General features: G+C 35.5%; 1 protein-coding gene across 2 annotated transcripts; it reads left to right on the top strand.

Moving 5' to 3' along the window:
- Window positions 1–446: 446 nt before the first annotated feature.
- LOC131105825 (S-adenosylhomocysteine hydrolase-like protein 1) lies at window positions 447–21118 on the top strand. 2 transcript variants are annotated; one of them, XM_058054199.2, is made up of 17 exons: window positions 447–900; window positions 7846–7957; window positions 8032–8175; window positions 8948–9048; window positions 9239–9341; window positions 12450–12544; window positions 12659–12765; window positions 12833–12949; window positions 15457–15520; window positions 15625–15713; window positions 15782–15852; window positions 15917–16011; window positions 16089–16187; window positions 16261–16329; window positions 18844–18922; window positions 19040–19160; window positions 20255–21118. In XM_058054199.2, the coding sequence occupies exons 1-17, from the start codon at window positions 733–735 to the stop codon at window positions 20259–20261; spliced, it is 1641 nt and encodes a 546-aa protein (XP_057910182.2). In that variant the 5' UTR covers window positions 447–732; the 3' UTR covers window positions 20262–21118. The 2 variants fall into 2 exon arrangements, with proteins under 2 accessions (XP_057910182.2, XP_057910183.2); XM_058054200.2 differs by lacking the exon at window positions 20255–21118 and having other exon boundaries at window positions 19040–19164.
- Window positions 21119–26668: the final 5550 nt, after the last annotated feature.

Here is a 26668-nt window from a genome sequence, read left to right as displayed (position 1 = left end):
ATTGTTGACAAATAAGTTCATGCAAAATATTTTCAGTTTGACTAAAATCCTTGTCACGTGTTTTATTCTGATTATAATTATGACCAACAAATGAAAGGCAAACTCACAAAATCATTCAAGGTTTCTGAAAAACATAAAAGTATCGACCCCTGGCTCGATAGCCACTTGACTTAATGTCAATTTGAATGGCGATCATTTCACTGTCGACTGTGGAAGTTGGAATCACGAATATCATCATGGTTTGTACACGTATGACTAATCTGAGTGGTCGCGTTGAAAGAAAATACATGTAGATTTGATTTAAAAAAACGGTTGGGTAGTGATAGTTGAAAGTTGAATTCCTCAAAATAACCCCAAAACAATGGAGTCTCGAATGACCTTTCTTGAGTCGATTACCTTGAACGCAGCTTTTTTGAAGACACGCCCCCTAAAAAAGCCTATTGGTTGCCGCCCATAAACTCCCTCGGCCAGGTGACCGGTGAAGAACAACACAACCACCTTCAAGACAGCACAACGTCACGCTTTAGCTAGGCTCGCAGCAACAACCCAAAAGGAATTATTGTTACACTTAAACTAAATATAGCCGAATTTCAGACTCCATTTTCCGCTTCCGTGTAGCTTGTGACGGGCTTGTGACGTTCATAAACCAAACACAAGAAGACTGCAGTAGTGGGACGTGGACTCTCCAGTTTGATTTTTTTGTACCGGTAACGACGGTCAGTGTCGGTCAACATGTCGGAGGCGACCGGGGAGATGAAGCAGGCGAGCAAAGACGTGAAAGAAAGCGAAAACGTCGCGGAGAAATATTCTGCCTTGACCGTGAGCAAGAACACCGAAATGAACATGGAAGAGCTCTCGTCCGCCTTTAGCGCCGTGCCGACTCACAAGCCGGTTAAGAAGGTAAGACTTTGTACGCAAAGAACTCCATTGCGTGGAAATAGTCACAGTTATAGTAAATAGGGAAAAACCGAAAGAGAAATACTTCAAGGCTTGTCACAAATGTGTCTACAGCCTATTTCGTCTATAGCCTATAATCGTATAATGAGCACTTAATACCCAGCTAACAGCTAACCCCTGTCAGCTAGTTTTCTATCCTCTCAATCAGCCTGTCACTTTCTTTTAAAGATGAATCCATTATCCGTCAATCAAAATCCGTCTCTCTAGCTGCTCTAATCACCTAGGAATTAACTACTATGATTTTGCACCAAAAATATTATTTGTATTTAATGTAAATACAATAATACAATAATAATTTACTCAACATTTTCTAGCAAGAAGAAGCTTTCACAAGATGTGATGTTGTGTAACAGCACATACTGTGTACTGTATGCCTGTAATTGTTTCATAACGTGCAAAACTGAATTAAAAATGTATTTAATACCCAAGAGAGACACATTATAGGCTTTTAGTGTATAAAATTGAGGCATATTTCAGCCATACAATTTGTTTATTGCAGTTAATTGGTTCCAGAGCCGCCCGCCATGAATGCATTCATATTATTACAATCATATTCAATATTAATACATTGAATTGTTTTGTAGTTAGAACATAGAAAACCGGTTTATGACTTTCTAAATATTATGAGAGCCCTGTTGATATGAAATAACACCCCTGTAGTCATATTTACACTGCTGTTATTGTTTGTTTACCGCAGGGACACAGGAGACGGTCATAGTCTTAACTATTAGCAAGCTAGCCAGCTGACAATGTTATTTTTTTTAATTATTTTAAACGTATAAGATAGGGTTTAAAACAGAGTGCAAAGAAAGACATCCTATCCTATCCTATCATGTCATGGCTGACTCCATGCAGTGTGACGGTAATATAAAGTCATGTCTTATTGATGCCCATAAATTCAATATTTTATGACCAATCATATACCAAAGTCGGTTAGGAATAACCCAAAATACAGCTGTATTGTGGCAGCTGTATTTGCATTTTATGCCATTATTTAGTATTAAAATATTTGTATATAATTTTTAATATATATTTGTTTTTATTTTATATAATTTAATATTGTATTATTTAATTTTGTTATTTTTTTAAATCAACTTTATTGCTTTAAAAAATATTTAGTATTAATATATTTGTATATAATTTTTAAAATATAGATTTTTATTTTATATAATTTAATATTGTATTATTTAATTTTGTTATTTTTTTAATCAACTTTATTGCTTCAAAAAATATTTAGTAATAATATATTTGTATATAATTTTTAAAATATATTTGTTTTTATTTTATATAATTTGATATTGTATTATTTAATTTTGTTATTTTTTTAATCAACTTTATTGCTTCAAAAAATATTTAGTAATAATATATTTGTATATAATTTTTAAAATATATTTGTTTTTATTTGATATAATTTGATATTGTATTATTTAATTTTGTTATTTTTTAAATCAACTTTATTGCTTCCAAAAATATTTAGTATTAATATATTTGTATATAATTTTTAAAATATATTTGTTGTTATTTTATATAATTTAATATTGTATTATTTAATTTGTTATTTTTTTTTATTATTTTAAACGTATAAGATAGGGTTTAAAACAGAGTGCAAAGAAAGACATCCTATTCTATCCTATCCTATCATGTCATGGCTGACTCCATGCAGTGTGACGGTAATATAAAGTCATGTCTTATTGATGCCCAGTGGCCAGAATACTACATATACATACTTTCAATATTTTATGACCAATCATACAGCTGTATTGTGGCAGCTGTATTTGCATTTTATGCCATTGTGGAAGGTAACCCCAGTTAAACATGAATTACATTTACGGCGTCTAACCCTTCTTAGTAGTAGTTTACACAACATCAATGTTTATTTTTCAATTGGAACAAGTTCAAGTAAAAAACATGCATAGACTTTTTTTCATATGCAGGCATCCCTCACTTATCACGGTTAATCGGATTCAGACCCTATTTATAAATCAACTATTTCAGTGAGAGCATAGAAAGCCTGTTTATAATTTTTTCGACATTATTAGAGCCCTCTAGACTTGTAATAACACCCCTATAGCTAACTCTACACCAGGGGTGGGCAAACTTTTTGACTCGCGGGCCGCATTGATATGACAAAATTTACGGGGGGGGGCAGACTACATATTTTACACGTAACAGTCCACCTGGTATTATTGTATCTGTAAAATTGTCATGCAATCTGCTATTATTATTTATTATTTTATATTTATATTTAAATATTTAAAAAATAATAAAATATTATAATAATTACAATAAAATTAAAATAATAATTATTATATTATTATTATGTAAAATATGCAAATATAACAATAATATTATATATAAATAATATAATAATAAGCATTAATATAATAATTACAATAATCATAATAGTTCTAATAATAATTATTATAATCTAATAATAATAATAATAATTATTATTATTATTATTATGTGCTTGTGTCCCTTTTTTCAGGAGCACTTTGTAAACAACAGACCATGTCAAAAAAGGAAATTGATAAAACCATCAAAAGGTTGGCTCAGGCCATGATGCCAGGTTGTATGTTGAGTTTAAATGAAATACTTTGGAAAGATTGGGCGGGCCGTAGTCAAACACTTGGCGGGCCGGATGTGGCCCCCGGGCCGTAGTTTGCCCACCCCTGCTCTACACTCTTATTGCCCAATACAGTAGCCATAATAAGACAATATAAGATATAACTAAGCTTGTGTATTGCTGTAAATGTGTTCCGGTCGTCCGGGAGACGAGCAGGCGGTGAACAGGAAGTGACGTTCAGAATTGACTTTCAGCTTGGCGTGGGTTCCAGCCACTACAGTAGCGATTGTAGTGCCTGTTGTGAGGTCGTTTGTGAAGTCTGTTTGCGTGTCTCGCCCAACATTACAGTAACATTACTGACACCCAATGGTCATTGTAGAATGCTGCATATCATCACAATGTCTTTGAATGTGTCTTCTGAATGCCTTGTATTTGTAGTTTCAGTTCACTGAGCTGTTTATAATTTTTTTTGCCTAAGTATATACATTTTTTTACTAATGATATCTGGTGTTCAACACGAGACAGCATGAATTATTAATTTTCAAAGTGAAGACGTGAAATTTGAATGATTTTCAGTCGGAAAACAGCAAAAGTTGAGAAATCTTTGAATGGGAAAAGGTAGCACCCCCTGTTGGACAGATGTCAAAATGTCCAAATTGAAATATTTACATTAGGTATGTCCAATAATGGCATGAAATGAGATATTGGTATCGTTTTTTGATACATAAAAAATGATGGCAATTCTAAAAATCATCTAGCACAGGGGTCTCAAACATGCGGCCCGTGGGCCAAATGTGGCCCGCAGGACACTAGTTTGAGGCCCCCGCCTTGATATGAAAGTTTAATGTTTGATATGGATGCTGTATGGTATCATGTACCCAGAAAAAATTATTACGTTTGATTCATGTTCATGTTAAAGGTTAAATAACTGTTAATAGTTATCCTCCCTATCCGTGTGGAAGTGGTAAGTTTTTGGCTATTTAAGTTGAAAGGAAATAACTTGAAGGCTACCGTTTAGGTCGCTAGCTCTCTAGTTTGCGAGTTAGCATGTGTCTCAAGACCAGGGGTCTCAAACACGCGGGCCGCGGGCCAAATGTGGCCCGCAGGACACTAGTTTGAGGCCCCCGCCTTGATATGAAAGTTTAATGTTAGTGCGGCCCGCGCAAGTTTGATATGGATGCTGTATGGTATCATGTACCCAGAAAAAATTATTACGTTTGATTAATGTTCATGTTAAAGGTTAAATAACTGTTAATAGTTATCCTCCCTATCCGTGTGGAAGTGGTAAGTTTTTGGCTATTTAAGTTGAAAGGAAATAACTTGAAGGCTACCGTTTAGGTCGCTAGCTCTCTAGTTTGCGAGTTAGCATGTGTCTCAAGACCCTGCAGTTGCGCAATATGTTGTAAATAAAAAGAGTATAAATGTGACTATAGTCGTGTTTTGTCATGTCTACAGGGCTCTAATAATGCTTTGTTCGTTTTAATCTGAAAAAAATCATTTGTCTGATGCGGCCCAGTCTCGCCAAGACCCTAGCTCCAGTGGCCCCCAAGTAAATTGAGTTTGAGACCCCTGATCTAGCAAATGTCATCGATTTTGCTTCACTGTGTTTTGAAAATGGTTTAAAAGTCCCCAGTGTCACGTCAGCGTTAAGTCCGGTTGCCTGTGACCCAAAGGAGGTCATCACGGAGATGGTTAGGCTGACATTGATGCAAACGAGGCCAGATAAACGCTGAGCACATTTTGAAGTTGGAACAAGGGGGAGGGGCTTTGTTGTCAGACAACGAGCGGGGCGGCAGCGGAAAGCTTGTAAACAGTTTTATTTTTATTACTATCATTTGATTTGGCGGCATATGTCAGGGAGGCGTGAAGCTTCCAAGATCAAGGAAGACGTGGCCGGAAAGTATTTGTATTGTGTGGAAGCTCTGCCAAACCCGGAGCCCAGTTAACTGTTTTTACTTTCACGGGCACCTGGTCTCCATTGCATCACTCTTCCCATGTCCGATACAGTCGTACGAGTGTAATTGGGTAAGAGTGCACTGGTCATGGTGAAGTAACATGTTGTTATTAACAACAAAATGGAAACCAAGCCACAGTAATACCGGTTACATAACCCTTTTTTGGTTATTTGACACCATTTTTATGATTAAAATGGGACATCTGTGTCCATATCTGCGTTAGATCAACATGACGTGGATGGGATTAAAAGACTAATGCAGGAGTTTGCTGTTTTTTTATTTTACCTAAAAATATTTTGTATTAAAATATTTGTATATAATTTTTAAAATATATTTGTTTTTATTTTATATAATTTAATATTGTATTATTTAATTTTGTTATTTTTTAAATCAACTTTATTGCTTCAAAAATATTTAGTATTATTATATTTGTATATAATTTTTTAAATATATTTGTTTTTATTTTATATAATTTGATATTGTATTATTTAATTTTGTTATTTTATAAATAAACTTTATTGCTTCAAAAAATATTTAGTATTAATATATTTGTAAATAATTTTTTAAAATATATTTGTTTTTATTTTATATAATTTAATATTGTATTATTTAATTTTGTTATTTTTTAAATCAACTTTAGTGCTTCAAAAAATATTTAGTATTAATATATTTGTATATAATTTTTAAAATATATATTTTTTATTTTATTAAATTTAATATTGTATTATTTAATTTGGTTATTTTTTAAATCAACTTTATTGCTTCAAAAAATATTTAGTATTAATATATTTGTATATAATTTTTAAAATATATATTTTTTATTTTATATAATTTAATATTGTATTATTTAATTTGGTTATTTTTTAAATCAACTTTATTGCTTCAAAAAATATTTAGTATTAATATATTTGTATATAAGTTTTTAAAATATATTTGTTATATTTTACATAATTTAATATTGTATTATTTAATTTTGTTATTTTTTTAAATCAACTTTATTGCTTCAAAAAATATTTAGTATCAATATATTTGTATATAATATTTGTACACCCCTATAGTCACATTTACAGTCATATTACCCAATATAGTAGACATAATAAGTCATTTTAGGCATAAACAAGACTTGTGTTCATGTGTATGGCTGGAAACTAGGAGAGCTGAGAGGGGGTCAGACAGGAAGTGATATTGGGGGGGGCGTTATGATAGTGGAGGTCTTGTATTTTCACACAAATGTAAGTTCCAAACGTCAAGCTAATAATCTAAGGCAGTGGTCTCAAAAACGCGGCCCGCGGGCCAAATGTGGCCCGCAGGAGACTAGTTTGAGGCCCCTGCCTTGATATGAAAGTTTAATGTTAGTGCGGCCCGCGCAAGTTTGATATGGATGCCGTATGGTATCATGTACCCAGAAAAAATTATTACGTTTGATTCATGTTCATGTTAAAGGTTAAATAACTGTTAATAGTTATCCTCCCTATCCATGTGGAAGTGGTAAGTTTTTGGCTTTTTTAAGTTTAAAGGAAATAACCTGGAGGCTACCGTTTAGGTCGCTAGCTCTCTAGTTTGCGAGTTAGCATGTGTCTCAAGACCCTACAGTTGCGCAATATGTTGTAAATAAAATAAAATAAATAAATATAATAATAATAAAACGGCAAATAATAAAAACTTAAGAAACCACATATAGTTGGTGGGTAGACAATTTATTTAGCGACCTAAACGGTAGCCTTCAAGTTATTTCCTTTCAACTTAAATAGCCAAAAACTTACCACTTCCACACGGATAGGGAGGATAACTATTAACAGTTATTTAACCTTTAACATGAACATGAATCAAACGTAATAATTTTTTCTGGGTACATGATACCATACAGCATCCATATCAAACTTGCGCGGGCCGCACTAACATTAAACTTTCATATCAAGGCGGGGGCCTCAAAGTAGTGTCCTGCGGGCCACATTTGGCCCGCGGGCCGCATGTTTGAGACCCCTGGTCTTGAGACACATGCTAACTCGCAAACTAGAGAGCTAGCGACCTAAACGGTAGCCTTCAAGTTATTTCCTTTCAACTTAAATAGCCAAAAACTTACCACTTCCACACGGATAGGGAGGATAACTATTAACAGTTATTTAACCTTTAACATGAACATGAATCAAACGTAATAATTTTTTCTGGGTACATGATACCATACAGCATCCATATCAAACTTGCGCAGGCCGCAACATTAAACTTTCATATCAAGGCGGGGGCCTCAAACTAGTGTCCTGCGGGCCACATTTGGCCCGCGGGCCGCGTGTTTGAGACCCCTGGTCAAGAGCCTATGGAGCGACAGATCATGCGAGCAACTTTAACGCGCATTTTCTTTTTTATCAGCAAATCCAGTTTGTGGAAGACAAGCAGGAGTTCAGCAGGTTCCCCACCAAAGCAGGCCGCCGTTCGCTGTCCCGCTCCATCTCCCAGTCGTCCACGGACAGCTACAGCTCCGGTACAAAGCGGTGCCGCTGCTTCCCGCGTCTCATTTTCGTTCAGATTTGTTGATATTTTCTTTGTACTCCGCAGCCGCGTCTTACACCGACAGCTCGGATGACGAGACTTCCCCGCGGGACAAAACGCAGGTCAACTCCAAGGGCAGCAGCGACTTCTGCGTCAAGAACATTAAACAAGCCGAGTTCGGGAGACGGGAGATTGAGATAGCGGAACAAGGTCAGAAGTTCACGTTCAATATCATTTTGTGCAAGTTTTATTTTAAATAAAATATTTGCCTTGTGTGGGTGGCCGAGTGGTTAGCGTGCAGACCTCACAGCTAGGAGACCAGGGTTCAAATCCACCCTTGGCCATTTCTGAGTGGAGTTTGCATGTTCTCCCTGTGCATGTGTGGGTTTTTTCCGGGTACTCCGGTTTCCTCCCACATTCCAAAAACATGCTAGGTTAATTAGCAACTCCAAATTGTCCATAGGTATGAATGTGAGTGTGAATGGTTGTTTGTCTATATGTGCCCTGTGATTGGCTGGCCACCAGTCCAGGGTGTACCCCGCCTCTCGCCCAAAGACAGCTGGGATAGGCTCCAGCACCTCCCGCGACCCTCGTGAGGAAAAGCGATAGAAAATGAATGAATGCATGTGTGGGCGGCATGGCGGTCGACCTCACAGCTAGGAGACCAGGGTTCAATTCCATCCTAGGCCATTTCTGTGTGGAGTTTGCATGTTCCCCCCGTGCATGCGTGGGTTTTCTCCGGGTACTCCGGTTTCCTCCTACATTCCAAAAAACATGCTAGGTTAATTAGCCACTCCAAATTGTCCATAGGTATGAATGTGAGTGTGAATGGTTGTTTGTCTATATGTGCCCTGTGGTTGGCTGGTGACCAGGCGACCAGGTAGAACATGAATGAATGAATTTGCCTCGTGTCTGTCTCGCCGACCTTGTTCTTTTCACTCTCTCCCACTCATGGCGCCAAAACGTTCTGTTCTGTTCTCAGACATGTCGGCACTGCTGGCTCTCCGGAAGAGAGCGCAGAGTGAGAAACCGTTGGCAGGCGCCAAAATTGTGGGCTGCACGCACATCACCGCACAGACCGCGGTAAGATATTTCTTTGTCTTGCAGCTTAAGCGTAGCTGTCACTTTATTATATAACAATTTGAATTTGTTGTGTTTATTTCTATTGTGCAAGTAATAAGCTTTTGACCCGCCATGTTGATGTGAGATTTGTATTTGCTGACATAGCACGTTTTTTTTTTTTTTTGGTTCTTCATCTTCTTTGCGGTTTCAGGTGCTGATTGAGACTCTGGTGGCTCTGGGCGCACAGTGCCGCTGGACTGCCTGCAACATTTACTCCACGCAGAACGAAGTGGCCGCTGCCCTGTCAGAGATAGGTAAACAGTCAAGGACACAAACACATGTACTGCAGGGGTCCGTCTTTGGGAATGTTCACGGAAGATGTGAATCATTTCACACTCGAGGAGGCCATAATCAGGCGGTCGCTAAGCGATGGGTCAAAGTATGTTGTTAATGCCACCGTCGATCACGCCGCCGGCGGTCTGACGTGGCTACAGGATCAGGAGTAAGGACTGCTGGTTGCTGAGTTGTGGTGGTAGCTCTTTGGGTTTTTAACAAGATGACTAAAAAAAACAACAGCAGCAAAAATTTTTAAATCTGCAGTAATTTTAGAAGAACCAGGTCAAAATACTAAGCGAAAAAAGTCTTAATCTAACAAGAAAAAGCCATAATTTTTACGAGAATAACCTAACATTAAGAGGAAAAAATAGGTCATTTTAGTAGTGTAATTTGAAATATTAAAAGAAAAAAATATGTTATTTAAAAGAAAAATCACAATATGAGAAACAAAACGACTCTAGTAGTAATTGTTGGAATCATATTATAATAATCATATCATAATTTGTTGGAAAATTAGCTTGCAGAAAAAGTTCCAACATGAGAATAAAGTCAAAATATCATGCATATAATGTCAGAATTACAAGAAGAAAATTGGCAAGAAGGAAATTAAAGTAGTTGGAAAATGATTCCAAAGTCCAGATATTAGGAGAAAAATAAGAATCACCTTAAAATATGAGGAAAAATAATGTCATTTTAGTAGCGCGGAGTTGAAATATCAAATCCAAATCTGATATATTTAAAAAATTTAAATATTATGTGAAGCAAAACAAAATCAAGTTGTAATTTTTTGGAAAATTAGGTTGGGGGAAAAAGTTACCAAGTCATGAAGTCAGCCATGGCATGTCAAAAAGTTCTCCTCTCATTCTGTGTGGAAGTGGTAATTTTTTTGCTTCCTACGTTTGGAAGAAATCAGTTGGGGGCTAACTGGTTAGCTCGCTAGCTTTCCAGCTTGTTAGCTCTCTGGAGAATGAGCGGTGTAAACGAATAGTAAGAGTGTAAAGGTCACTATAGGGGTGTTATGTCATGTGTACAGGGCTCTAGTAATGTCGAAAACTGTATTTCTGAACTCATGAACAGGTTTTCTTTGCTCAAACCTTCCTTTTTGAACCTTTACATCATTTTTCTCGTAAATGTACGACTTTATTCTCATACTATTACTGCGTTCATGCTCGTAAATGTGGCCCTACCACTCCGTCGTAGAGATGCAGCTTTTTTCTTGGGGAAAAAAAATATATATATATATTAGGGTGCATCAAAAAACACAATTATTGAATTTTGATATGGCTGGATACTAAAAGTGTTCCATTAGAAACAACACATACAAAATATTTTTCCATGTTTTTGTTGGTATTCACACTCCTATTACATATTACTAGCAAATTTGTGGTTTTGTCTTTGTAATTTGAATGATTTGTAGTCATATTTATAGGTATTTATTTATTTATAGGTATTTATTTTTAGCTCATTGCCTCTACTGTAGCTAACATTAGCTAGCTACAGTTTGCTAATGACAGTTCGCTAATAGCTGAGCAAGCATAACATCAAAAACTGTAATATATAGAGTAGACAGTATTGCTGATGCTTCATATTTATTGAGAGTAGTACTGTAGTGTTACATAATCTGATATACAATTGTCCATTTATTATTTTAGACACTGTTTAATGCTCATTGCCTCTACTGTAGCTAACATTAGCTAGCTACAGTTTGCTAATGACAGTTAGCTAATAGCTGAGCAAGCATAACATCAAAAACAGTAATATATAGTAGACAGTATTGCTGATGCTTCATATTTATTGAGAGTAGTACTGTAGTCCTACATAATCTGATATACAATTGTCCATTTATTATTTTAGACACTGTTTAGTGCTCATTGCCTCTACTGTAGCTAACATTAGCTAGCTACAGTTTGCTAATGACAGTTAGCTAATAGCTGAGCAAGCATAACATCAAAAACAGTAATATATAGTAGACAGTATTGCTGATGCTTCATATTTATTGAGAGTAGTACTGTAGTCCTACATAATCTGATATACAATTGTCCATTTATTATTTTAGACACTGTTTAGTGCTCATTGCCTCTACTGTAGCTAACATTAGCTAGCTACAGTTTGCTAATGACAGTTAGCTAATAGCTGAGCAAGCATAACATCAAAAACTGTAATATATAGAGTACACAGTATTGCTGATGCTTCATATTTATTGAGAGTAGTACTGTAGTGTTACATAATCTGATATACAATTGTCCATTTATTATTTTAGACACTGTTTAGTGCTCATTGCCTCTACTGTAGCTAACATTAGCTAGCTACAGTTTGCTAATGACAGTTAGCTAATAGCTGAGCAAGCATAACATCAAAAACAGTAATATATAGTAGACAGTATTGCTGATGCTTCATATTTATTGAGAGTAGTACTGTAGTCCTACATAATCTGATATACAATTGTCCATTTATTATTTTAGACACTGTTTAGTGCTCATTGCCTCTACTGTAGCTAACATTAGCTAGCTACAGTTAGCTAATAGCTGAGCAAGCATAACATCAACAAGAGTAATATAGAGTAGACAGTATTGCTGATGCCTCCTATTTATTGAGAGTGGTACTGTAGTCCTACATAATCTGATATATACTTGTCCATGTAGTATTTTAGGCACTGTGCTGCCCTCTGGTCTTTGGTCTGGGCCCCCTTTCATAACCATATAGAAAATGATGCTGTATACAAGTTCATTGTACTCAACATTTCCAGGTCAACTTTTTGGCAATTGCACATTAGAAATTGCACATTTTCCGAAATTTTACAAAAGTTTATGTGTGAGGTGACACCCCTAAATCTTAATTGATTTCCTCAAAACTTTGCAAAAGACATTTTTATTATTCATTAGAGAAAAAATGGAATGCCAGCCAAATTGATATCATGAATTAAAAATTTCCCATTCAAATTTGATGCACCCTAATTAGCATACTGTATCTACATGTGTTGCTTTACAAAATATCAAAGTTGCACCCTTTATATTGCACTGTGTGGCCCTTGGTGGAAAAAAAGGTTTGGACACCCCCGACCTACAGTACTACGTGGTATCTTCCAGGTGTGGCTGTGTTCGCCTGGAAGGGGGAGTCTGAGGACGACTTCTGGTGGTGCATCGATCGCTGTGTCAACAACGAGGGATGGCAGCCCAACATGGTATACATGCGTATACCGTATGCAGCCACCTTAACACAGAATAAATATAATAAATATAAATATTTATAATCTAAATATAAATATCATAAATATGTTCCCTTTCTTGCCTGTTAGATCCTGGATGACGGAGGTGACCTGACGCACTGGATGTACAAGAAATACCCAAATGTATTCAAGAAGATCCGAGGCATCGTCGAGGAGAGCGTCACCGGGGTTCACAGGTCAAATAAATACACCAGCGCACCCGAAGTGATGCCGGCCGCCGATTAACTGCCCTTGTCGTTTCAGGTTGTATCAGCTCTCCAAAGCGGGCAAACTGTGCGTGCCGGCCATGAACGTCAACGATTCTGTCACAAAGCAGAAGTTTGACAACCTGTACTGCTGCAGAGAATCCATCTTGGACGGGTGAGTGAGTGTGTAATGTTTGTTTGGCAGCTCTACAAACGCAGCGCAAGTTGGCGCTTGTGATAGGTCAGCCGTGTAAACAGTAATAGCTGTGTTCATTTTCACCAAGGCCGCCTATGAATAGTTCAGCGCTCTTTCACAACGTGCGTGCAGCTCAGGAACGGGTCCGCCGCTTTCAACTGTCCTGGTCCCGAAACCCTTGTCATTTATTGCTTCCCTCGTATTAATCATCTGCCAGACGGTGTTAATGTTGCAAGTGTTCCGTCCATCATCAACTCGGTAGAGAACAACCGTAGTCACTGTCTTTATTTAACACAGTTATTGTTATTTAGACCAACCTTTTTTGAGCCACGGCACGTTTTTTTTATTTTATTGGAAAAATCTTGTGGCACACCACTAAACAAAAATGTTACAAAATGTCACCATGACCTCACTCGTGCATCAAAAAGTCCAATACAGTAAAGTCTCGTTATATCGATATTCTCGGGAGTCTGAAAAAATACCGATATAACCAGACTATCCATATATCCGATCCTGCGCCGAACTGCATTAAAAGTGGGCGGATCTTTGATATGGCATGTAATTTTCTCCTTGAGTTCATGGATTGCGTATCTAGCATGCTTTTGTACTACAATACATTTTGTACTACAGTAAATAAAAATAAACTTACGCTGTAGTGATTACCGGTTACCGGGACATAATTCACCCCGGAACTATCGATAGGGAAGGTGTTGCAACCCGGAGGGGTAGGCGCAAGGGACGGGTGTTTTCCGCTGTGTGTGCTGCACTCTGGTGGTGGAAGTGTGAAAAATAAAGTTGACTGGAAGCAGCCGTTGGCCGTGTTCTTTTTTGGTATTGAAATCCTTAAGCAAAGATTGATTTAAGCTGCTTTTGTATCGATATAAGCAGACCAAATTGGCTGGCGGGAGATGAAAAGGGCATCGTAGTAACCGGATTATCATAATAACCGGGTATCGTACTAACAGAGCTAATTATATCATAAAAGACTAGAAATTTGCCGGGAAATGAAAATAGTATCATAATAAGTAGTACTTCGTTTTAACCGATATCGATATAATGAGACTTTACTGTATTGCATTGCTCTGCCGAGCTCTGCTTCTGTGTTCACGTTGTTAGCAGTCTCCCAGGAAGTGTATCTTCTGGTGTACGGGAAAGATACTTTTATTTACAATTCCTAACGAGGCAAACATCAGGCAGAAGCGCTTGGAGTTCCTGATTCCTTACCAGCAAAAGAAACATTTTAAGATGTCACCGGCATTTCACACTGGACTGTTTAGTCACCATGGGCCGCTATGCAGCTGGACTAGCCCACAAACTTGCCGAAGAACAAGCAGTAAGTCGCAATTTATTTTGTGTAAGTCATGGGACAAAAGCGGTTGTCTGTGTAGCATTATAGAGTGTGCAAATGACAAGCTCACAGAATCTGCAGTTGCTAATAGCCAACATTTTTTAAATGACAAATCATCGTTTATATCAGTGATTTTCAACCTTTTTTGAGCACGACATTGTAAAAATCTTGTGGCACACCACTAACCAAAAATGTTCCAAAATGTCACCACGACGTCACACGTGCATCAATAAGTCTATGGGAGGAACAAGGTAGGTGTTGCCACACGGACCAATATTACATTGCTCTGCCAGTCTTTACACCACAGACACTCCACAGTAGCCATGTTTTTACATCACCACTTTTTCTCTTTCCGAATCACCTTTCGGGAAACAATGGTATCCATGGAAAGGAATATTCCAATCTCTTGTCTACATGCACCGTGAAAATCAAACAGAACAGTCAACAGGTCATGTGCGGTAAAACGTAAACACCAACATCACGTGATACCGGCTTCCCTGAATTTTTCTTTCACTTGTTGGAATAACTCTGTATTGTATAATCATAAAGTTGTAATATTACACAAAAAATCATAACATGAAAATGAAGTTGTAATATTGCAAGGGTGAACAATTGCAATGTTATTAGAATTAAGTTAGTAACTACAAAAAAATATATATAATAATAATAAAGTAATAATAGGGCGGCACGGCGGTCATGTGGTTAGCGCACAGACTTCACAGCTTGGAGACCAGGGTTCAATTCCACCCTCGGCCATCTCTGTGTGGAGTTTGCATGTTCTCCCCGTCCATGCGTGGGTTTTCTCCGGGTACTCCGGTTTCCTCCCACATTCCAAAAACATGCTAGGTTAATTAGCGACTCCAAATTATCCATATAGGTATGAATGTGAGTGTGAATGGTTGTTTGTCTGTGTGTGCCCTGTGATTGGCTGGCGACCGGTCCGGGGTGTGCCCCGCCTCTCGCCCGAAGGCAGCGCCCCCCGCAACCCTCGTGAATGAATGAATGAATAAAGTAATAATAACGGGGGAGGGGGGGATCTAAATTTGGCAATAACGACTTTTTAATATTACAGGAAAAAAATCCTAATACTAATATGCACCAATGTGCTAACTGCTATGTGTGTCTCCATTGTATTCAGCTTGAAGAGAACCACAGATGTCATGTTTGGAGGCAAACAGGTGGTGGTGTGCGGCTACGGCGAGGTGAGATGTGCAGCAGTCCCGTGCTCCCAAACGCAGCGTTCACACTATTTGAGCACGTTGATAAACAGTAGCACGTTTTACAGCGCAGCGTCTCATCCTTGCAGGTTGGGAAAGGTTGTTGCGCCGCGCTGAAAGCTCTGGGAGCCATCGTCTACATTACTGAGATTGACCCCATTTGTGCGCTACAAGCATGGTGAGCGTAGCACGCACACTTGCGTGCATTGCAGCACGCTAACCGAATGTTGTGCATCTTTGCGACAGCATGGACGGATTCAGGGTGGTCAAGCTGAACGAGGTCATCCGCCAGGTTGATATCATCATCACGTGCACTGGTAAACTCCTCCTCTTCTCGTCCTTAAACGACGCGGCACTCACGGACGGCGGCTCTCTGTGCAGGAAACAAGAACGTGGTGACCAGGGACCAGCTGGACCGCATGAAAAACGGCTCCATTGTGTGCAACATGGGCCACTCCAACACGGAGATCGATGTGGTAAGCATCTTTTTCATATGGAATTAGTCTCGCAAAAAGCATATTGGAGCAAACACCGATGGTGAAATATCGTCTAGGCAAGCCTCCGCACGCCCGAGCTGACCTGGGAGAGAGTGCGCTCCCAAGTGGATCATGTCATTTGGCCTGACGGCAAGAGAGTCATCCTGCTGGCTGAGGTGAATACACGCCGCCATTGCACTTATTTACAAAGCATTATTTACAAAGCACGCAACGCTTTTTCTTTTTTAGGGACGTCTCCTCAACCTCAGCTGCTCTACCGTTCCCACCTTTGTCCTGTCCATCACAGCAACCACCCAGGTAACCAAATTAGTCACAAGCCAGGTGCTTCAGGGTTCGGGGGGGGCGGACCTCTTGTCGCTTAAAAGTCAGCTGGCATAGACTACAGCTCTCATGCAAGCAAGTAACAGGATGAGCAGTAGAAAATAATCACCCCCCCCTCCCCCGGTAAGATTAAAAATAGTCCTGCTGCTCTTATTTTTAAGCTCTACAATATTACTATTGTATTCTCATAACATTACGATTTCTTTCTTGTAATATTACAATTTTATTCTCATAAAACTATCACAATATTATGATTTTTTTCTAAAATATTTAACAAATATAAAATATTTGTTAAATATTTTATAATATTATATTTAATATTCTATTTAACAAATATAAAATATTTGTTAAATATTTTATAATATTATATTTAATATTCTATTTAACAAATATAAAATATTTGTTAAATATTTTATAATATTATATTTAATATTATATTTAACAAATATAAAATATTTGTTAAATATTTTATAATATTATATTTAATATTATATTTAACAAATATAAAATATTTGTTAAATATTTTATAATATTATATTTAATATTATATTTAACAAATATAAAATATTTGTTAAATATTTTATAATATTATATTTAATATTATATTTAACAAATATTTTGTAATATTATATTTAACAAATATTAAATATTTGTTAAATATTTGTTAAATTACAACTCGATTCTCATAAAATGACAGCTTTTTCTCCAAGTTTGGATGATCAGAAAATATATTTTTTTCTAGCAAAACCATAAGAATCAGAATCAGAATCGCTTTTATTGTCATTGCATTGCGTACAACCAAATTTGAGTGCAACTCCACGGTGCATTTTATAGAAAATTAAACAAAAATTTAAATTAAAAACCGTCAGGTGTGCCGTGAAGAATTATCCAATATCACTTTTTATAGTTAACATTGATTAATCATCATTTGCAAATATTATATCAATAGCCATGAATATGGGCTATTATAAGTCCAAAAATATTGAAAGACACTCGGCATCGGTAATGTTATGAGACATGATGTCAGTTAGATGACATGACTGGCGATGGCTGAGATGGACATGCAGCGACCGAGAGCGGGGAAGAAAAGGTTCTCCTCTTATTCTGTGTGGAAGTGGTTAAGTTTTGGGCTTTTTTTTTGTCCTTTTTCCCCACTCCATTTGAAACACTTCATTTTATAGTACGGTTAGTAAACTGGAGGGGCCAACTAGTTAGCTCGTGGCAGCCGTCTCTCCGTTAGCCTGCGCAACGTTATGTAAACAAAGAGTAATGGAGTGTAAAAGGCGACTATAGGGGTATTAGTTCATGTCTACAGGCTTCTAATAATGTCGAAACTGGTATTTAGAGGGTCATAAACACGTTTTCTAAGCTCTAACTATGAAAATAGTCACTTTATTAAACATTGAATCCTCACGGGATTGGAACCAATTAACCGCAATATTGCTGTAAATCTACTGTCCTCTCATATTATTCCCTTGTTTATGGCGGTTAATTGGTTACAGACCCGACAGTGACAGGTGGAGTTCCTCAAAGTAGGATTTATAAATGGAAAAAGAGCATAGAATTCCTGTTTGTGAGCGTCTAAATAAGTTTTTATTAACGTTATTAGAGCCCTCTACAAATGAAATAGCACCCCTATAGTGACCTTTACACTCTATTTACCCAATAAAGTGGATATAATAAGAGAAAATAAGGCATAAATGAGACTTGTTTCTTAAAATGTATAAAAGATAAGTTAAAAATGTGAACGGCATGATATCAAAAACATGTTTTTTGAGGAATACCTGGAATATGAAATGATACATTTTTTTCATTATGAATATATTTCAAGAAAACAACCTGACCGGGTCATTTTTGACCCACTTATGGAAGTAGGATTTATAAATGGAAAAAGAGCATAGAATTCCTGTTTGTGAGCTTCTAAATAAGTTTTTATTAACGTTATTAGAGCCCTCTACACATAAAATAGCACCCCTATAGTGACCTTTACACTCTATTTACCCAATAAAGTGGATATAATACAAGAAAATAAGGCATAAATGAGACTTGTGTTTGTTTGTGTTGCTGTAAATGTGTTCTGGTGGGAGGGGCCAGACAGGAAGTGACATCGGCCGTCCAGAGTTGGTGTTTATCTCGGTGGTGACGGTTAGGTCCACAACAGTAATAGCCCGTGCTACGGATTATTGTGCCTGTTGTGACATCGCTCAAACCCGCAATCCAAGCCTGTTGTTGTTCTGGTGCTTGTGTGTCTCTGACACTACATACATATATATATGTAACGTCTTTGAATGCATCCTCTGAATGCCAGATATTTTTTTTTTGACTTCATATTGCCTGAAATGCTTCATTTAGGGAAAAAATAAGTAGAATTTGCTTAAACGTGCATTTTTTGCAAATGATAGGCCATATTCAATCATGGAATAGCATGATTTATGTTATGATTGATGTTATGTTGCGAGTGTTTCTTTATGAGGCCTGCGCTCTTTCCAGGCCCTGGCCATGATCGAGCTGTACAACGCCCCCGAGGGACGATACAAGCAGGACGTTTATCTGCTTCCCAAGAAAATGGGTACAGATATTAAGACATTCTTTGATTTTACATTGTTTTGAAATATCAAAAGCTGACCAGAAACAATGCCTTACAGAGTCCTATCTGCAGTAATTGTAGCGTTCTTCCAAAATCTAGATGAATACGTGGCTAGCCTACATCTGGCAACCTTTGACGCCCACCTGACTGAGCTCAGCGATGAGCAGGCGAAATATTTGGGCCTCAATAAGAACGGTCCTTTTAAACCCAACTACTACAGGTAAGCTGTTGTTTTACATGTATATTATATATTAGGGAGTATCGGCCCTATATCAGCAGAAAAAGGCGATATCGGTATTGGATTGGTGTGAGAAAGTGTGTCTCTAGCACTGTATACAGTCGTCCCACTTGGGTCCCACAAAGGTCCCCTGGGGACCACATTTATTGTGACACACACAAGCAGGGAAATGTATAAAAGATAAGTTAAAAATGTGAATGGTATGATATCAAAAACGTGTTTTTGAGGAATACCTGGAATATGAAATGATAAAAAAATTTATTACAAAGATATTTCAAGAAAACAACCTGACCGGGTCATTTTTGACCCACTTATGGAAGGTTGGGGTAGTAACACAAAAACTACAATTTCTTAAAATGTATAAAAGATAAGTTAAAAATGTGAATGGTATGATATCAAAAACATGTTTTTTGAGGAATACCTGGAATATGAAATGATTAAATAAATTAATTACAAAGATATTTCAAGAAAACAACCTGACCCGGGTCATTTTTGACCCACTTATGGAAGGTTGGGGTAGTAACACAAAAACTAAAATTTCTTAAAATTGATAAAAGATAAATTAAAAATGTGAATGACATGATATCAAAAACATGTTTTTTGAGGAATACCTGGAATATTAAATGATAAAAAAATTTTCATTACGAAGATATTTCAAGAAAACATTTTTTGACCCACTTATGCATCTAATGGTTAAATAGCTTATTTATATTAGCTTATATAATAGCTTATATTTATTTATATTGGGTAATACAAGTGTAGAGCAACTTAAAGGCACCATTATAATACATTGATGAGATATTATTACGTATTATTTTCCCTGATTGTGCCTTCTTTATTGGTTTATACAAATGTAAAGGTGACTATAGGGGTGTTATTTAATGTCTACAGGGCTCTAATAATGTTAAAAATGTGTTTTTACAAGGTCATAAACAGATTTTATATGCTCTAATAAATAAATAATCATATTTCGCTCATATTGACTCGAGGGACGACTGTATACAGAAATACTGTATATAATACTGTATAAAATAATTTTTTTCCCAACTACATTTCTTTTTTTTGGGGTCTCACAGATATTAGTCTGCAATAAGCCACGCCCACGCGTAGAGGACCACCACGTGTCGAGGACACATCGGTGTATCTCCTACTTGCTGTTCTTCTACTTAGCGTACGAGTGTGTCACAGTTCTATTAGTCCGCCGTCCTCGCTAGCACACCAATACACAATACCGTGTACTGCGTCCATATCAGCCAGCCACTTGGCATACTTTTTGCATCCATATCTTTTCCGATGATGTGCCAAATAAGTGGAAGGGAAGGGTTTGGGATTTTACAATATGTGGATTCTCTTTCGTTTACGCGCCAAAAATAATCAAAGGATTCTCTGGGATGTGAAGCCATCTTTCAAAACGTGACCGGACTTTACTCATTTAAAAACGTCATGTGGACCAAACTGATGCTTCCAAATGAGCCATAACATCATTAATTAATTAATTTTATTTTTAAAATTATTTTTATTTTTTGTATTTGTATTTTTTTCCCTCCCCAAATTTTACTCGTTATTACGCTTGTGGATTTTTTGGTCCAATTTTTTTTAATTCTATTTTTTTATTTAAAAAATTAATTACATTTTTTTTTCCCTACAAAGATTTTACTCATGATTAAAAAAAAGTTCCTGTCCTGGTAGAATTTTTTTTTGGTCCAAAACATTTCTTTTAATTAGATTTTTTTCATTTTGAAATTAATATAAATTTATATTTTTAGTATTTTTTTTCCCTCTAAAAATAGGCCTGTTTTTCCTGCAAAAAAGCTGAGTCAGCAATAATTTATAAGTGTGTGATAATACAGGTAAAATGTATAACGTGACTTGACGTGACGTCAGTGCAAGATGGTGACGCACTGTTTGACTCATCTCCTGTGTGTGTGTGTGTGGGGGGGTGGGGGGGGAGTAAAAAATAAAAATGAACATTTTTGTAGGCGTCTCTACTACTCACAGTTTGCCATTAAACCCAGCAAAGGGTGGGGATCTATTGTATTTGATTATTAATTATTATACTAATCACATGTGTTAACTTATTATTAAATTAAACCAATTGTTACTAATTAATACTGTATTAATTTGCTGGCCCTGTAAACTGAATACATTCCAATGACAAGCTAGAGCAGGGGTGTCCAAACATTTTTCATATAGGGCCACATACTGAAAAATGAAAGATTTTTTTTAATATTATGACTTTATTCTCATAATATTTTGACTTTATTCCCGTACTTTTTAAAAACTTTATTCTCGTATTATTATGACTTTATTCTCATAATATTTTGACTTTATTCCCGTACTTTTTTAAAACTTTATTCTCGTATTATTATGACTTTATTCTCATAATATTTTGACTTTATTCCCGTACTTTTTTTAAACTTTATTCTCGTATTATTATGACTTTATTCTCATAATGTTTGACTTAATTCCTGTAATATTTTGACTTTAATCTCAGAATATTTTGACTTTATTCCCGTAATATTTTGACTTTATGCTCATCATATTTTGACTTTATTCTCAAAATATTTTGACTTTAATCTCATTATATTTTGACTTTATTCCCGTAATATTTTGACTTTATGCTCATCATATTTTGACTTTATTCTCAAAATATTTTGACTTTAATCTCATTATATTTTGACTTTATTCTCGTAATATTTTGACTTTATGCTCGTCATATTTTGACTTTATTCACGTAATATTTTCACTGTCTTCCCGTAATATTTTGACTTTATTCTCAAAATATTTTGACTTTATTCTTGTAATGTCATGACTTTTTCCTATCAGCCAAATTTTCCTTTTGCCTTGTTTGATTCTCGTAATATTAACACTTTTCAAAACAACATATTTTTTATTTAATATTTCACCTATATGCTATTAAAAGGACATTATTTTTCTTCATGAGATTATGAGTTTATTCTGGTTAAATTGCGGCTTTTTTCCTCTTAACATTTTGACTTTATTCTCATTTTTTTTACTATTTTTTTGGTTTAGTTTTTTAATTTTCAAAATATATCAACTTTCTCCTTAGCAAATTGTTTTCTCGTAGATATGATCTCCAAAACATTTTGACTTTATATTTGTACCATAACTTTTTCCGCAACCAAATTTTCCAAAAAACAACTTCATTCATTGTTTTATTTGTCATAATAATTAATTATTCAATAATTTTATTTATCATAATATTTTGACTTTATTCACGTAATATTTTCACTGTATTCCCGTAATATTTTGACTTTATTCTCATCATATTTAGACTTTATTCTTGTAATGTCATTACTTTTTCCTATCAACCAAATTTTTCTTTTGCCTTGTTTGATTCTCATAATATTACCACTTTTCAAAACAACATATTTTTTATTTAATATTTCACCTATATGCTATTAAAAGGACATTATTTTTCTTCATGAGATTATGAGTTTATTCTGGTTAAATTGCGGCTTTTTTTCCTCTTAACATTTTGACTTTATTCTCATTTTTTTACAATTTTTTTGGTTTAGTTTTTTAATTTTCGAAATATATCAACTTTGTTTTCTTGTAGATATGATCTCCAAAACATTTTGACTTTATATTTGTACCATAACTTTTTCCGCAACCAAATTTTCCAAAAAACAACTTCATTCATTGTTTTATTTGTCATAATAATTAATTATTTAATAATTTTATTTATCATAATATTTTGACTTTATTCACGTAATATTTTCACTGTATTCCCGTAATATTTTGACTTTATTCTCATCATATTTGGACTTTATTCTTGTAATGTCATTACTTTTTCCTATCAACCAAATTTTTCTTTTGCCTTGTTTGATTCTCATAATATTACCACTTTTCAAAACAACATATTTTTTCTTTAATATTTCACCTATATGCTATTAAAAGGACATTATTTTTCTTCATGGGATTATGAGTTCATTCTGGTTAAATTGCGACTTTTTTTCCTCTTAACATTTTGACTTTATTCTAATTTTTTTACAATTTTTTTGGTTTAGTTTTTTAATTTTCGAAATATATCAACTTTCTCCTTAGCAAATTGTTTTCTCGTAGATATGATCTCCAAAACATTTTGACTTTATATTTGTACCATAACTTTTTCCGCAACCAAATTTTCCAAAAAACAACTTCATTCATTGTTTTATTTGTCATAATAATTAATTATTCAATAATTTTATTTATCATAATATTTTGACTTTATTCACGTAATATTTTCACTGTATTCCCGTAATATTTTGACTTTATTCTCATCATATTTGGACTTTATTCTTGTAATGTCATGACTTTTTCCTATCAACCAAATTTTTCTTTTGCCTTGTTTGATTCTCATAATATTACCACTTTTCAAAACAACATATTTTTTCTTTAATATTTCACCTATATGTTATTAAAAGGACATTATTTTTCTTCATGAGATTATGAGTTTATTCTGATTAAATTGCGACTTTTTTCCTCTTAACATTTTGACTTTATTCTCATTTTTTTACAATTTTTTTGGTTTAGTTTTTTAATTTTCGAAATATATCAACTTTGTTTTCTCGTAGATATGATCTCCAAAACATTTTGACTTTATATTTGTACCATAACTTTTTCCGCAACCAAATTTTCCAAAAAAACAAACTTCATTCATTGTTTTATTTGTTTCTCATAATATTTTTTATTTTGAAAATATAACATCCATTCAATTGATTTTCATGTAATATTTAAATTTTATGGCACTTAAATTGTGTTTTCATTTTTTTGTCTCGTAAATTAAAACATTACAAAATTACAATCTTAATATTTTTAATATCTTTTTGTAAAATTACTGCTAATATGTCAATGTTTTTTTAGTTTTATTATTAAATTCTATTTTTAAATTATGCTACGGGCCAATACAAACACATTTTGGACACCCCTGAACTAGCGAGCGCTCCGACTGGTCTCTGCTGACGCCAATGGGGTGAATTTCCGACAAAGAGCGATATAGCAGTAATGGATCACTTGTACTTGGGTTTAATGAAGGAGGACATATTGCAATATCTGCAGAATACTGCTCTGGCTTAGAAGACAATTTCATCACCTTTAGCATCCGTGCTGTATTGAAAAATAGCATACGAGCCAAAGGTACACAAGGACACCGTTGTCACTGTAACCATGGTTACTGGCCAGTTTTACAGTGCCTTGTGAATCACTTAGTACAGTTTGTATCAGCAAGTGCATGTGTGTGTGTGTGTGTGTGTGTGCTTTTTTCTCGCTGATGCTCAGCATGGTTGTGAATCCGCTATGCAGTTTTCTTCTGTCCAAAGTATTTCATTGGTGGAGAGTCGTTACTATTTTATTCTCTTGACTACTAATCACAAAGAGCACTTAACATGCCTTTTCTGATATAACGAATAATAACTATTTTACCAGTGTATCATGTCAATTCATAGGACGTACAAATGTGCGTGTTCTTTTTTTTTTTTTTTTTAGATCACTGGATACAAATATGCACACCACTGTGATTTTTACCATTGCACAATTGCAATTGTTTGTAGTTTTTGACGTGAAAGGCAAACTTCTGTATGTGATTTCTTAACGCAACTGTAATTTAGTTTTAAAACACAAATCACAAAACTATACTATACTATATTGGAAAATGATGTGCACATATTCCCCTTAATAAAATGCTGGTAACTTAGTCCATTGTCTTTGTCCTTGTCCCCTTTATACCAATATACAGTGATTAGTAAAAACTATTTGATCCCTTGCTAATGTTGTTGGTTTGCACACTAACAAAGACATTATTATTCTATACCTGGGGTCTCAAATATGGCCCGCAGGACACTAGTTTGAGGCCCCCGCCTTGATATGAAAGTTTAATGTTTGATATGGATGCTGTATGGTATCATGTATCCAGAAAAAATTATTACGTTTGATTCATGTTCATGTTAAAGGTTAAATAACTGTTAATAGTTATCCTCCCTATCCGTGTGGAAGTGGTAAGTTTTTGGCTATTTAAGTTGAAAGGAAATAACTTGAAGGCTACCGTTTAGGTGGCTAGCTCTCTAGTTTGCGAGTTAGCATGTGTCTCAAGACCAGGGGTCTCAAACACACGGCTCGCGGGCCAAATGTGGCCCGCAGGACACTAGTTTGAGGCCCCCGCCTTGATATGAAAGTTTAATGTTTGATATGGATGCTGTATGGTATCATGTACCCAGAAAAAATTATTACGTTTGATTAATGTTCATGTTAAAGGTTAAATAACTGTTAATAGTTATCCTCCCTATCCGTGTGGAAGTGGTAAGTTTTTGGCTATTTAAGTTGAAAGGAAATAACTTGAAGGCTACTGTTTAGGTCGCTAGCTCTCCAGTTTGCGAGTTAGCATGTGTCTCAAACACACGGCCCACGGGCCGAATGTGGCCCGCAGGACACTAGTTTGAGGCCCCCGCCTTGATATGAAAGTTTAATGTTAGTGCGGCCCGCGCAAGTTTGATACGGTTGCTGTATGGTATCATGTACCCAGAAAAAATTATTACGTTTGATTCATGTTCATGTTAAAGGTTAAATAACTGTTAATAGTTATTCTCCCTATCCGTGTGGAAGTGGTAAGTTTTTGGCTATTTAAGTTGAAAGGAAATAACTTGAAGGCTACCGTTTAGGTGGCTAGCTCTCTAGTTTGCGAGTTAGCATGTGTCTCAAGACCAGGGGTCTCAAACACACGGCTCGCGGGCCAAATGTGGCCCGCAGGACACTAGTTTGAGGCCCCCGCCTTGATATGAAAGTTTAATGTTTGATATGGATGCTGTATGGTATCATGTACCCAGAAACATTTTTTACGTTTGATTCATGTTCATGTTTAAGGTTAAATAACTGTTAATAGTTATCCTCCCTATCCGTGTGGAAGTGGTAAGTTTTTGGCTATTTAAGTTGAAAGGAAATAACTTGGAGGCTACCGTTTAGGTCGCTAGCTCGCTAGTTTGCGAGTTAGCATGTGTCTCAAGACCCTGCAGTTGCGCAATATGTTGTAAATAAAAAGAGTATAAATGTGACTATAGTCGTGTTTTGTCATGTCTACAGGGCTCTAATAATGCTTTGTTCATTTTAATCTGAAAAAAAGTAATTTGTCGACCCACCAACTATATGTGCTTTCTTAAGTTTTTATTATTATTATTATATTTATTTATTACTGATTGATTTTCTTTATTCTTGATTTATTTATTTTTCATCTTATTTTGTGTAGAAAAATAAAAATTAAGATATTTGAGAACAGTGGAAGGTTTTATCAGAGCTTTTATTGTAGAAAATCGGAACCAAAGCAAAGTTTATTCATTTTTTTGTTTTTAATAAATGCGTTTATTTATTTATTTATTTATTTTGGAAAACCTGATGCGGCCCAGTCCCACCAAGACCCCAGCTCCAGTGGCCCCCAGGTAAATTGAGTTTGAGACCCCTGTTCTATACCTTTTAATTGTAAAGGTATTCTAACATGGAGA

This window comes from Doryrhamphus excisus, linkage group LG18 (genome assembly GCF_037039965.1).
Source record: "Doryrhamphus excisus strain RoL-2023G ecotype Guam linkage group LG18, RoL_Dexc_Guam_v1.1, whole genome shotgun sequence".
Classification (NCBI taxonomy): domain Eukaryota; kingdom Metazoa; phylum Chordata; class Actinopteri; order Syngnathiformes; family Syngnathidae; genus Doryrhamphus; species Doryrhamphus excisus.
This window is presented reverse-complemented; position numbering and strand designations above follow the sequence as displayed.